At 35.5% G+C, this 13,319-nt stretch overlaps 3 protein-coding genes across 4 annotated transcripts; 1 reads left to right on the top strand and 2 right to left on the bottom strand.

The window, feature by feature from the left end:
- Positions 1–4,191: 4,191 nt before the first annotated feature.
- On the bottom strand, positions 4,192–7,255 carry LOC114748418 (60S ribosomal protein L35a-1). Its single transcript, XM_028936804.1, has 5 exons — positions 7,172–7,255; positions 6,395–6,430; positions 6,000–6,228; positions 5,862–5,904; positions 4,192–4,519 (listed from the first exon to the last, which is right to left on the bottom strand). Exons 1-4 carry the CDS (start codon positions 7,201–7,203, stop codon positions 5,863–5,865), a joined length of 339 nt encoding a protein of 112 aa, XP_028792637.1. The 5' UTR covers positions 7,204–7,255; the 3' UTR covers positions 4,192–4,519; position 5,862.
- A 1,235-nt stretch (positions 7,256–8,490) lies between these two features.
- On the top strand, positions 8,491–10,144 carry LOC114748410 (immediate early response 3-interacting protein 1-like). 2 transcript variants are annotated; one of them, XM_028936793.1, is made up of 3 exons: positions 8,491–8,570; positions 9,620–9,868; positions 9,974–10,144. In XM_028936793.1, the coding sequence occupies exon 2, from the start codon at positions 9,624–9,626 to the stop codon at positions 9,855–9,857; it is 234 nt and encodes a 77-aa protein (XP_028792626.1). In that variant the 5' UTR covers positions 8,491–8,570; positions 9,620–9,623; the 3' UTR covers positions 9,858–9,868; positions 9,974–10,144. The 2 variants fall into 2 exon arrangements, with proteins under 2 accessions (XP_028792626.1, XP_028792625.1); XM_028936792.1 differs by having other exon boundaries at positions 8,497–8,570; positions 9,603–9,868.
- A 487-nt stretch (positions 10,145–10,631) lies between these two features.
- LOC114748411 (proline transporter 1-like) lies at positions 10,632–13,312 on the bottom strand. The gene is made up of 6 exons (XM_028936795.1): positions 13,192–13,312; positions 12,951–13,045; positions 12,274–12,463; positions 11,452–11,576; positions 11,132–11,347; positions 10,632–11,042 (listed from the first exon to the last, which is right to left on the bottom strand). Exons 2-6 carry the CDS (start codon positions 12,993–12,995, stop codon positions 10,665–10,667), a joined length of 954 nt encoding a protein of 317 aa, XP_028792628.1. The 5' UTR covers positions 12,996–13,045; positions 13,192–13,312; the 3' UTR covers positions 10,632–10,664.
- Positions 13,313–13,319: the final 7 nt, after the last annotated feature.

Here is a 13,319-nt window from a genome sequence, read left to right as displayed (position 1 = left end):
GTTAGTTAATTATAAGAAAAGTGACACATTTTTTCCAAAATACCATAATCATCTTTCTTAATACCCCCTCTCCCTCTTCTACTTGATTATGGGTGAGAAAATTGATAAATATGAGAAATGGGTCTTATATTTAGGACCAAAAACAACTCAAGAATTGGGTCCTATATTAAAGACCAGAGGAGTACATTAATATCTAAATCACTAATAATTACTTATTAGCAACCCAACCCTTTATTTATGCATGTAGGGACGAAGAAAACAAAATCATACCATATATATATTTTTTCTCGTTTTCTCGATGCTTGGGGCTATTATCATTATTATTTTCTGCTAACAATTAAAATTGAATTTATCTAATTAAATTAGTGTTTGGGGAATGAATATGTTAGGTGGGCTAGAATTGAGGTTTGGAAATAAAAACGTCAAAGTGGAGGACGCATCTACCAAGAAATAGGGGGGGCTCAAAAACCATGCTCATTATACGATACAAGTTAAATTGAAAGTATGAGCATTATAATAAAAGGATGAAATGAAATGTTTCTAAAAATTGGAGAATGGTGTGGCGATGAAGCAAACTGAATATCCTAAAATAAATGGGAAAAGATTCCAAGGCGTTAGCATAAATATGGTAAATAAAACGCAAACACAGTTACGGAACCTGAGAAGAGAAGCATTGTTCTCTCTTGAGCACATGCTTCGTCTTTGAGAAGTTAAAATAAGTGGGTTTGAAAGAAACAAGAGAACCGTGTTTGGGAACTTTAAGAAATGACAGAAGATTACTCCAGGGCATTGCGCAAATCAAATAAAAGGTGGCATGATATCAACAAGGAATTGGTTCAGATGATAAGTATCTTAACTCCTTAATCAGACGTATTAGGTTTTAGTCCGGAGCATGAAAAAAATCCTAATCAATTGAGAGACTCCTACTCCTTTCAAGTGACTTCAGTTATGTTGAACCGGATTAGTCGGATTCCTGATAATAAAATCTGATCTTACCAGTAGTTTCATTGTAACCCCAAAAAAAAAAAGAATAGAGAGAGGGGTGGCGTGATAGGTGGAAGAGCATTACTGGAGAGGAGACTGGTCCAAACGCCGCCTTCCTTCCTTCGTTGCTTAATCTACTTGCCTAAAACCTATGACTTTTCTTCAACTATTAAGGCCCAAAAATCTGAGTCGTGCAGAAATTAGGTCCTTCCCTTGACCCGTTCCAATTTTGTGTTTCTTGGGTATTTCTCCAAGCAAATTTTGACTGCACAATATCGCAATATTAAGAGGTACTTGTATTATTGTAACAAATAGTCCATTCACAAAGCGGTAGCTGTACTGTGCATGTATTAAAGAAAGAAGCGTGCTAATAACCTGCCTCTGATAATGCCTAAGCATCGCATGGATAAAATAATAGTAGCATAGCATATAATAAGTGGGATTATTATTAAATTTGAAAGGCCGACTAGTACGCTGATTCCCTGATTTGGAGGGTTTTGAGGAGGAAGGACGCAAAGGAAAGCAAAGCAAAAGGGAATTCACATCACATGAAAGTTTTATTACAAAGTGCGTTTCGTTTTGCAGATCACATGACAAATGGAATTGAAGCGTTTCAAGTCACTTTCTCCGTAAGTTTAGGCACAGAAAAATCAACCAAACCCATTACGGCATGAGAAAAGTAATTAATTAATTAATTAAATTGTGTTGAAGTGATCAAACTCATTAAGATGATTAAAGAGGTGAAGTCAAAATTTTGGGAGTGGATTTTCAACGAGCGAAGATGGGGTCAGCCCAGAATTGTTCATGCAAGGGACACGCATTCCACTTGGAATTATAATAAAGTATATATAACCAACACGCGTTAGGCTCAAGATATTTTATTTTTCTAACCTATAACTAAAATAAGAATGATCTATACCTGTTCATGCAACTGTTTTAAAATCTTAGCTCAAACAAGTACTAATTTTCTCACAAGTGAACGACTTTTACTTTGGGGTGTTTGGCATAGACAAAAATATTTTAAAAAAATACTTTTACTCAAATTGGTATAAATTACTTCTAAGAAGCTAATTCAAGCATCTTATCTTTCAAGACAAAGTTTGAATTGTGAACTTTTTGTTTATGTTACTATATTTTAAGTTATCCTCAGTAAGTAAGCCTTAAGCTCATAGCTTCTTCTTTTCTTTTCTTTTTTGCCAAGCAGGATCTATTATTGGATGATTTGAGTTTATCAGTTCTCTCAATTTTTTTCTTTATTTCCCTCAAATTTTTAATACATTAAAGACGTCATGAGCGGCCCCACTTATTGTCATGTACTTGCACTCTCGTTCTTTCACTTCTGTTATTAAAATATTTTATTCATCATATTTTTGAACTAGTTCTAATTCTTCCCTGGCATGCAGCGTGTATAATTTCTCAGTAAGGTACACCTAATCACGTATTAATATAACTGTTATTATGCGTGAGAGTCCAAATTATTAAATAATTGATTGTCCTCTCCGATCCAAAAATAAAGAAATTGTTTGGTATAACAAAACGATTTCCATAAAGAATAGTTTGTGGCACCCATTTAGTGAATTAATGGGCAACATGTCTACCATATATGATGAAAGAAGCCATGATATGAGACATGTTGTTCAGCTCATCGGCTTCCCCTTCTTTATTCTTCACCAAAAAAAAAGGTCATACTAAGTCAATAAAGGCCACATGAGTCGCAAGTAAATAAGTTAATAGTAAGAATGTGAGATGGGTTTTGTTTTTCTTTATATAAAAGTACTCCTCTAGTCTTTAATGTTGGATCTAATCAAGCAGTTAATATTGGTCCTATATGTAAAACCTACTTCACATGTTTATCAATTTTTTTTAAGATTAACAATAATCAAGTAGGGAAGGGATGAAGAGAATTGAGAAAATTGCTTAAGGTGTAATATTAGCTAATTTAATTAATATTCTTAATCTTCTCAAATTAGTTAATTAGATCTTACATTAAGAATTAGAAAATAATTTTTAAATGCTTATGGCGTTTTTCATACAGCCGAGATTGTGAATGTGTGTAACTGTGCATATTGATTCTAGCTTTTTAAAAAATATAACTCAAAGTTGCTTTATTTATTTTTCATCCGACTGAATAAGTTGATGTGTTTGACTTTTTATCAGGTCTTTTGTTCGTTGTAAAGCTCAAATTATCATCGTGCAAAGTTGTGAGTTGGGACTCTTACAATTATACTCCATTAATAATAGTAACATTTTCATTCCTTTAATCCATGAGAAGTAACGTCATGATCACATTTGTTATTAGGAAGGCATTGACCGTTGACCCTTTTTTTGGGGGATCTCAGATTGCCTTTTTTTTTTTTTTTTTTGCAACTTTGGGTAAACATGTGGAAGTGCACATGGTTCAGGAATATGCACGCATACAAAACCAATTAAAAAACATGTCGTAGGATTATTTCTTGGTCTCAAACTATCATTTCTCCAATGAGAATCTGAAGATCACTGTATAGATTTAGGAAGAACGATCAAACAATTAACCACATAAATTTGATGTTACTTGGGATACGTTGCTCGAGTCTTTATTATTATTATTATTATTATTGTTATTATTATTTTGCTACAAGTTTTTATTTATTTATTTTGGTGAAGAGTCTTTATTTATTATTGCCTCCAATGATATAGACATCGCAACTGACTTCTTTATTTTTTAACAAATCGGGCCAAAACACATATCCTTCCAAATATTTATTGGTTAGGTGCGGAGATCGTAGAGGGATGAGCAAATAGTAATAAATGTTTTGGCAATACTATATAGGAACGGATTTGATTCCAAATTCCAAAATGATCCCCCCTGCGCTGGACCATTTGATTAACATTAGGTTATATGCATATATTTCCCAAGTCTCACATCAGCAATTTGATGATATTATAAACATGGATCAAGCAACCAGTACTCTTAAATCAAATACACCATCCAAAATTTGGGATCCAATTCTTTGCATCTTCAGTGTCAAATGATAAGTCGGCTCCATATATTGCTCGAGATCTCTCGTAGAAAAAATCTTTTTGTTCAAAGCTTGTAAACTTCATCATCTTGTAAATTTGTTAGCCACATAGTTATATAATCAAAACACGGTACATATATAATCGTTCAATATTTACGCAGAAACACAGCTTGATCCAGATCTAAGAAATTACACAACAAATATCATCTTTGCCGTCAAATAAAAACATGATCTGGAAGAATTTTACTGAAATGAGTCAATAATGCGATGCTAATCTGAAAAATTATACTCTTGCCATGATTTTATCAAAAATCAGACAACAAAGAACATAATATATATACCTAGTCTTCTTTTAAACCAAGGGTTGTCGCAACGCTGATTGACACTCATGGGAAATAATGCAGATCTTTCCACATCATGAACAAGCAATCTATTGTGCTCAACAGAACAAAAGGTCATAAATTAAACTAAAAGAAAACAGCCTCCTCCTAGTTATGAATAAACGCTCTTCAGACTACACGATGCGCCCTGAGAATCTGCAACAAGGAAAATCAAAATGCAAAATAAGAACAAGACAACATAAATTATTGATGAAGTAATTAAGATAAAATGGCACGCAACCACGTCACTAGCCATGCGGTTTAAGAGCGAACACTGAAAGTAACTACCAACAGTAAACCGAACAGCAATATAAAGGTGCACGCCAGACAAAAGATGACATTGACCATGGTACCTAGTGGGCATATGAATAAAATACTATCTCCAGTCCTCAATATAAGAGCTTGTTTGACTTTTATTCTGGTCTCAAATATAAGATCTCAATCTACTTTGTCTCTTATACTACCTCCGGTCCTTAATATAAGACCCTGTTTGACTTTTATTTTGGTCCTAAATATAAGACCCCAATCCACTTTGTCTCTCATATTTATGCATTTTTTCCAAGATAATCCTTCTAATAATTGCAGTCCTAGCTAATATAGTTGATTAGTAAGGATATTTTAGGAACGGCAACACCTATTTATTACAAATAACTAACTTAACTTCTTTCCTTAATCTCCTCAAATTAGTCAACTGGGTCTTATAATTAGGACCGGAGGTAGTATTTATCTATTTTTTCCCAAGATAATCCTTGTAATAATAATAATTCTAGCTAATACACTTGATTAGTAAGACTATTTTAGAAAAAATAATACTAATTTATTACAAATAACTAATTTAGCTAATTTTTTTAATTTACTCAAATTAGTCAACTAGTTCTTATATTAAAGACTGGAGGTAGTATATTACAAAATTTATAACTTATAATAAGCTGCATTAATCACCAAGTGTTTCTGGTTTAAAAGAAATATTTGTGCAAAAAAGAAAGAGAGCTCAAAATGAAGATCTATGGCAGAAATTCACAACCCTACCATCGTCTTGGCTTGAAGAGAAGCCATGCATGCGTATTGCAAATATCTTATTATTGGGGGGGAAAAAAGCTTATGATTGAGCAGTAACAATGATTAGAACTTCCCATAGTGAAACTTCCAGACCATGGGAAACAAACAAATGGCAGAGCGTATGAAAATAAGTTACCCATAAGTATGAAAGTCATGGCAATGAACAACTCAATTTGAAGTGTCAAAGTTATAGAAGCAACCTACAACATGAGGTCAAGTTCTACCGACGCAATCTCACAACACCATCTTCACATAAGGAAGATTGCTATGATTTGACTTTACATTCAACACTTAGCAGCAGTTGATCTAGTCAGCATCTCTCAACGCAAATGTAAAGATTATACTATATTACCAATCATTTCCATAAGTGTAAAAAGAACAAAAAGAACTGAACATGTCAAAGAAGAACACAAGAGTATCAATAAAACGGAATAATTACCTCAAATGTTGCTTGGATACATGAAGACTCTTACCCTTGCTCCCTGCACATAGATTAATTTTCAATTTTCAAATGACTCAGAAAGCCTCAGCCAAAGCTATGTAAAAGTGTTCATCAATTCTATTTCACAACAATCACCATAGATTTGGGCGGCAAATTTGACTTGAATTTGGCACGGACAATCCCACTGTTACCATGAGGGCGGGTAACCTTCCCCCAAATGCAGCGGTAGTGGCTTCCGTTCTTCTTCACCTTGGCCTTGTAAATGTATGCCATGCGCTTGCCACTGTACCATGCAACCTCTTCCTTGGAGTTCACTCCCTCAATCTGGATAAGTGATGTATTTGGGTATTGGTTTGACTTGGACCTGGACAACATTATCAAATTATCAGCTTAAAAAACAAAAATCCAAACTAATCAATATCCACTGAACCAAATCTTTCACTGGATACTCTTAAGGAAATCTTCAATGTAATAAAACGCATTATACGAGGGGGGAAAAATGACAATTTAGTTTGAGAAGAGTAAAATACCTCTTGTATCCAAGGATTGACCCTCGAACATAGAGTCTGGTATAAAAGGAAAAACAATCAAAACATTAGCATCAGGAAAAATGAAAACAAATAAGAAAGTTCAGACCAAGAACATAATATGCATAAATAAATCTGTGAAATAGTCAAGCTCCTATGTATACCCAGAAATAATCAAACACGCAATTATGCAACCTTATAAGCTGCAAACTTGCAATATATACCACGAAAGCTTGTTCTTTCCAGTTATTGTTAATATAATACCAAGGTCTAAATAAATGTGTGTATATTTTTATTCCACTTTATTTAAACAAATGGATACCAAATTGTAAACATATATGCAATTTTATATACCAAATGATGCATTTCCCATAAGAATAATCCAACAGATCAAATTTCTGTAAACATCATCAAATGGTTCTATCATCAGCTGCTAATTTCTGTAAAAAGGCCTAATTAAAGTTAATCGACTTCTATACTTGGCCACAATGATGCAAGAGCTTACAAACCAATGCAAAATAAGTACATAACGTTCAAAGCAATATCTGTGAATCATCTGTAATGATGTCTCCACGTAACGGAAAAACAGAACCCGAGAACTGCACAGGCAACGTACTACTATAATCAACATAAGGTAAAACCAAGTGGAGAGCTCACGGCCGCAGCTCAAAAGACCAAATTCACTCAAAAATGAATCTTTATGAGCAACCCGTAGAACTGAGCTGCAGCAGCTATGGTTTAAGACTCAGGTAAAAGGAGATTAGTAATTAGATCACAGACCTAACTCGCTCTCCTTGGCGTCCCTTCACCATCTTCGGCTGGTTGGCTACGCTCCCCAGTTGATGTAGAAGCGGAGATCGGCGGAGAGCTGGGGATCGAGGGTTTTTATCAAACGGAGAGTTTAAAGCACAGGTTGTTTTCATAACTGGGCTCTCGTCTATTTGGGCTTCGGTCCACTTCGCTGTTTTTAGGGCCCATTAATCCAGCTTGGTAATGCAATTTGGATTAACTTTAATTAGGCCTTTTTATTATCTTCCCCCCCTCCCCCAAAAGCTAACGTGTTTAAACGGATCAAATGAAGTTTGATGAATGACTCGTGCTTTAAGATTTTTATTTCATTCACGTATCAATATATAAATTGGTGACAATTTCCCCTCTTTGATGCTTTACCATGTTCTTAATGGCACATTTGGCTTACGCGATTTCAAAAAAGAAAGGTACATAAAAAGTAAGGCAGTGTAATTATTCAGGCAAAAAAAAAAAGCAATGTAATATTAAAAATCTTATACTCCTCCGGTTCTTAATATAGGACCAATTCTTGAGTTGGTTTTGGTCCTAAATATAAGACTCATTTCTCATATTTATCATTTTTCTCTAAATTACCCTTATGGATACTCCCTCAACCATAATCAAGTAGAAGAGAGAGAGAGGGTATTAAGAAAGATGATTATGGTATTTTAAGAAAAATGTGTCACTTTTCTTATAATTAACTAACTTACCTAACTTCTTTAATTTAATCAAATTAGTTAAATGGGTCTTATATTAAGGACCGGAGGAGTAACAAATAAGTATCATAAACCTTTTTTTTTTTAATATCAAAAGCTGCTTGCTTGGTTGTGAGATTTTTTTTATAATTATTTTTTTAAAGACAGTGGTCTTCTACCAAAAAGAGATTAAATTAGTATTCCTCTCATACTCATCCCGCACATCCTCCCAGACGTGGTTCATGCAATGATGTGCTTATTTGGAGACATTTATATAAGTATTTATGAATATATTTTACGTAAATCAAAATAAAATTTTTTTACATGTTATATTTAGTAAATCACAATTAAAATACTGTTTATAATTTATTTCACAGATGATCGATTGTGTGAAAATTTGAAATGGCGCGATAACAAAATTAACGACAAAGAAAATGTTTGCCCCGTTCAGGCTGCCAAAAATAGGAAACGGTGAGGAAATGAATCAGACTGTGCTCTTCGCTCCGCTCTGTCGTTTCTCTGTTTTTCTTATTTCCTCTGTCCTTCCCGCCGTTTGGTCCAACAGAAGTGAAGCGCATCAGCACCATTTTCTTTATCAGCTTATCTCTCCCGTTATCTGCCCTCTCAATCTTCTGACCTGATCTACCTTTCTATTACGGTTTATATTTGGGTTTCCACATTTTAGCTTTCTCTTCGTAAGTTTTTTTTCTTTTCGCTTTCCCATTTGTTCCTGCTCTAAAGTAGACTTCTTGTTCGACGTCTGCATTGTTGGGTATTGATTTTTTTGGTTAGATCTGGGAATCCTACTTATATATACTAAAGTTTTCTTTCGATTCATTGCTGTATTTCAAAGTTTGGCATTAATACCTTCATTATTCTATTGGAAATCCTTTTTTGATCGTATTCTGTTGTAGTAAGGTTTGGCTGCATCAATATCCAAAATTTTAGCACCTGAATCTTCGATTGGCTTCATTGTGTGTTCTCACAAGCAACTTAGATTATAGACGCCCATTAAGGGCGGGCATAGGGGTGGATGTCTGTTTGTCGATAGTTTTAGTACTTCAAACTTAATTAGATCGTGCATTAGTGTGTACATATTCTCGAAAGTTTATCCATGTGAACTTTCAAAAATCATGCTTTCTGCTCTATTGTTATGGTGCTCCAACTGATGGTGGATAAAATATATGATTTTACCAACCTTGGGTTGACCCTTATCCTTCTTAGTTTTACAGCTGCCTGCCATACTACATTACAATGACAGGCGAACATATTGATTAACTGGTGCTTGAAAAGCCATGGTTTGGTTCTGTTCGACATTTATAATGCCGTGACAATGTCTTGTTTCCAATTCTTATGATGTCCCACAATCAGCAAGGTTCTTTAAAATGCTGTTGCAGACCGGTGTTAGAACGGTGATGTGATATATTCGTAGCATTGGAATTAGAAGCACAGCTCAGATTTAGGAAATGGTGTTTGATTTTATGAACTAAAGCAAGGCCTCCCAAGGCATAAGGCATCAAGAGTTAAAACCCTTGAGATACAGTTTGAGATTGAGACAATCGAAGGTTTAAGGATGATTGTAGCTGGCTGTCTTGCAGATAACTTTATATGATGTGTCCTTGTCTTTTTCCCCCCTTCTACTTCTGTTATCAATTGAATTATCTTTACAAATGATAGAGAAAGTGCGAATTACTTGTATAATGAATTGATTTTTTACGTCAGATTAGATTTCTTGATAATGCAGGGATATGGGTCTGTGGACATTGCTTGAGGGGCTATTACTTCTTGCAAATGCGCTAGCAATCCTAAATGAGGATCGCTTCCTTGCTCCCAGAGGATGGAGCTTCTCAGATTTTTCAGGCGGCAAGACAAAATCATTTAAAGGCCAGTTTATAGGTCTCATTTATGCAACACAGTACTTGAGGGTTCCTCTAATACTTCTCAACTCAATCTTCATAATTGTAAAGTTGGTTTCTGGATGATAACTAGGATGGTAAGATGTCAACTCTGACCTGCTCTTGTGAGAGAACACCTTGATGAAATAATTTCTAGAATATTTCAGGTTCCTTCTCAACTTTTAGAATTTGAAAATTGGCAGGTCGGTGGATGAAGGTAGTATCCAACAGCTAGAACAGTCGGCAAAGCCTGGCATCCATCTAAAGCCCCTCTGCTTCCTTCCTGCCTTTTTCTTGCGCGGTACAAAGAAAAAGAAGCTACGAGGGAAATGAAAGTGCATTACATTTTACACTATTTCGTTTTCTGGATGAATGATTGCAGGCCAATGATTCCTATACGGATTATTTTAGCAACTATTTCTTGGGTAGTAAAGTTTGACAATTTTTTTCTGTAGAAAATACCCATCGACGTATTTGTCCTTCTTGGGCCGCGATCCGATTGTTCTTTATGAATTATGTGCATAAAACCATTTCGCCCAGCCATAGCAACATTAACATTCATGTAATAAGAGCATTGCGACTTCATCTGGCTCTTGTATGTGTTAGCTATGAAGCTGTCCATCACTGATGATGCTAAGGTAAAACTCACCGGTGGCCTATAAGAAAGTATACACGTTGAAAATGCATTGGATTTATCTTCACTTTTTTATAGTAACTTTTAAGTGAAGTTATGTTTACTGTTTTCAGACAATAACCTCTTCGATCCTAGAGGAACACAACAATCATACGATCTTTTGATAGGTAATACCCGTTTTATTCCTTAATAAAGGCCTATTTAAAGCACAAAGCGCGGCCACTACATTTGCATTTGCTTAGAGAATAAATTGGATTTAATCATAAATCAGCAAAAAGGCTGTACGTTTTGGAATCAACAGCGATGAGCCGTAGTGCTGCAATTGCGGCAGCAACAGACATGATGCCAAAGAAACAAACATTAAGCCAGTGCCAGAGCTTTTGTAAGGACGTTAGTTTGTTCTTCTTTGCCACTAAATACATATGATTCGCCAGTATAAATGTCAGCGGAAATGTGCTGATAGCTCCTGTGAGGCTCATGAAATCTCCAAGGAAAGGAAGGAGAGCAGACACAAATGTATTGAAGGCCAAGTAGCCACCCCTTACCAAAACTCGAAATGACAAGTTCTTCAGAGCCAACGGACTTCCTGTGATCCCGTATTTAGTATCCAAAAACTCATACATTGGACTTGCAAATATCTGAAAGAAGCAGAAGAACGACTGAGTTCAGTGAAATTGTTCAAGGAAATGTTTAAAATCAACAAGCATTCTAGTTTAGATGTGAGTACATGCAATGCGATGACTGACTGCAAAAAGGCAGCAATGTTGGCAGTGGCTTTCAACCAGACTGGACCATGCACATTACTCAGCAAATAGGATGATGTGGAAGATCCATAAGCCCAATACCCTGTAAATGTTACCAAATAAAGAGGTAGACCTCCAACTGTAAACTGGAAATATAGAGCTTTCATCATGTTTTTGACTACCGGCTGCCTGATAGTTGCCTGTTTGTGTCACACCATTTAAGTGTTAATTTTCAGAGTACACAACAACAGAGATTGATATATCTGCATTAGGCTTTGAAATGGATCATGGGCTCCTATTTTACCTGTATCTCGGGAAGCATCCCTGTATTATATGCAAACACAAGACTAGCAGACGCTCCAATTGTTGTAAATATTTTACTTGTTGTTGAACCGGGGATGCTGTAATCTCGAGCTGGTGATTTCAAGCCTGATGATGCATTGGCGATTAGTTCAAATTCACAACACAAGGGATAAAGCTCCTTCATAGCCATCCTACGGGGTGTAATATGATCCCAAATTATCGAAGAATAGGACTATTTATAAATTTTAAATGAAACAGATAAAAGGAGAATTTGACATTCGTTTGCTAGGCCTCGGATGCTGCTCTATGCTTCACATTTAGCAAAAATATAAGACATCCGTTGCAATATCGTGTACGGTGTCAGGAAAGGTATTTCTGAGAAAGAAAATAAGGGGAAAGATCGCCACATATGCAAATGACAAGGGAGAAAAATAATCACAATGAAGTAAATTTGAAATGAATTTATCTGCAAGCTTTAAAAGGTTGTCCGAGGAGCCTTAAGTCGAGAAGGGGAATAAAAGAAATGTTCAACGTAGTACCGCCAGGAATTTTAGGCGAGGACCAAGCATTCAAAATTTTCTACAAGCATATGGCATATTTACAGAACGCTTAGCCATGGATATTGATGAACTCATATCCAAACGAAAAAATCAATACTTGAATGAATATAAGCGTCAATTTCAGATAATGCATTGATAGCTATAGTCACTCTCACCGAAGAAGCCTGAAGCAGTCAGGAAAGGACATTTTATTTCCTCAGGAAATGCAGAGAATAACAGACTTTTACATGGAAAGTTCTTTAGGCAGAGACATGAGTGGTTACCGTCTTTAAGCGACAACGCAAAAGCTGTTACAATATATATTAGGCTGAAGACTGTTGAAAATCCCAGCCAAATTCTCAGAGCTGAAAGATGGGGGATGCATACAGCAAACATTGCACACACGAATCCAGCTATGGCAATAAAATATGGAAGCTTCATTTGATGATCATCCCTAAACAGAACATAGACGGCCTGCACCACAATGCACAGAAAAGATTTGAGGGGGGAAATTGTTTCAGCACGAATGCTCAACACAAAATCACACAAGCTTATTAAAAGGGGGCCTTAACAAAATAAAAAACGACAAAGAATAGGTATGTCGATCATAGTTTTTAGCTCATAGAACATCAGAATGATTCCACAAATATTGGATATGCAAGAAGATTTTACAACTTGTTCAAAGACTTGAGATTATTAAAGTCCCATAAATTGAAATTAATAAAAAGAACAAATGCCTACAGATTTGCTTGGGATCAATATGTAAATGAAAAGAAAGGCCGATAAACTGTAGTTGGTTCGTAAACAGGAAAATGAGATTAGTTATCCAATACTCGAAGGAAACTATGAAGTTCTTCTGCAAAGATTGAGACATCTCTCCCAGAGAAGTCATCAAAGTGTCCAAAAATTAATTAATGAGAATGGATAGGAAAGATGGACTTGCTTCCCAAAATTGCATCACCTTTAGTGCTGAACCAGCCAAAATGATGTAGCCAGTATTTATCATGAAAAGATTGATATACTGCAGCGCCCATGTAAGAGAATATGCCTTTCCACCTGCAACGAGAATGCGAACAACAAATTACGACGCTGAGACGAACACGAGGAGGAGTCTACTTGTTTTTCACTTCTATTACCACATTTCAACTTACCATAGGCGTAGATATTTTTGTCCCAAAAAACAACATAAAAGAAAAACTTACCGTAGATATATCCAGCAAGATCCCTGTATCTTATATGCCTCCTTCCTCCAAACTCATGGAGCTTGGCAATAAGGGAATTTGCATACAGTGATATCGCAGCAGCAGCAATCAAACCACCACACCATATA

Source organism: Neltuma alba, unplaced genomic scaffold (assembly GCF_004799145.2).
Source record: "Neltuma alba isolate B1F8T4 unplaced genomic scaffold, ASM479914v2 tig00005713_pilon, whole genome shotgun sequence".
NCBI lineage: Eukaryota > Viridiplantae > Streptophyta > Magnoliopsida > Fabales > Fabaceae > Neltuma > Neltuma alba.
Note: the sequence above shows the minus strand (reverse complement) of the source record. Positions and strands in the feature narration are given on the sequence as shown.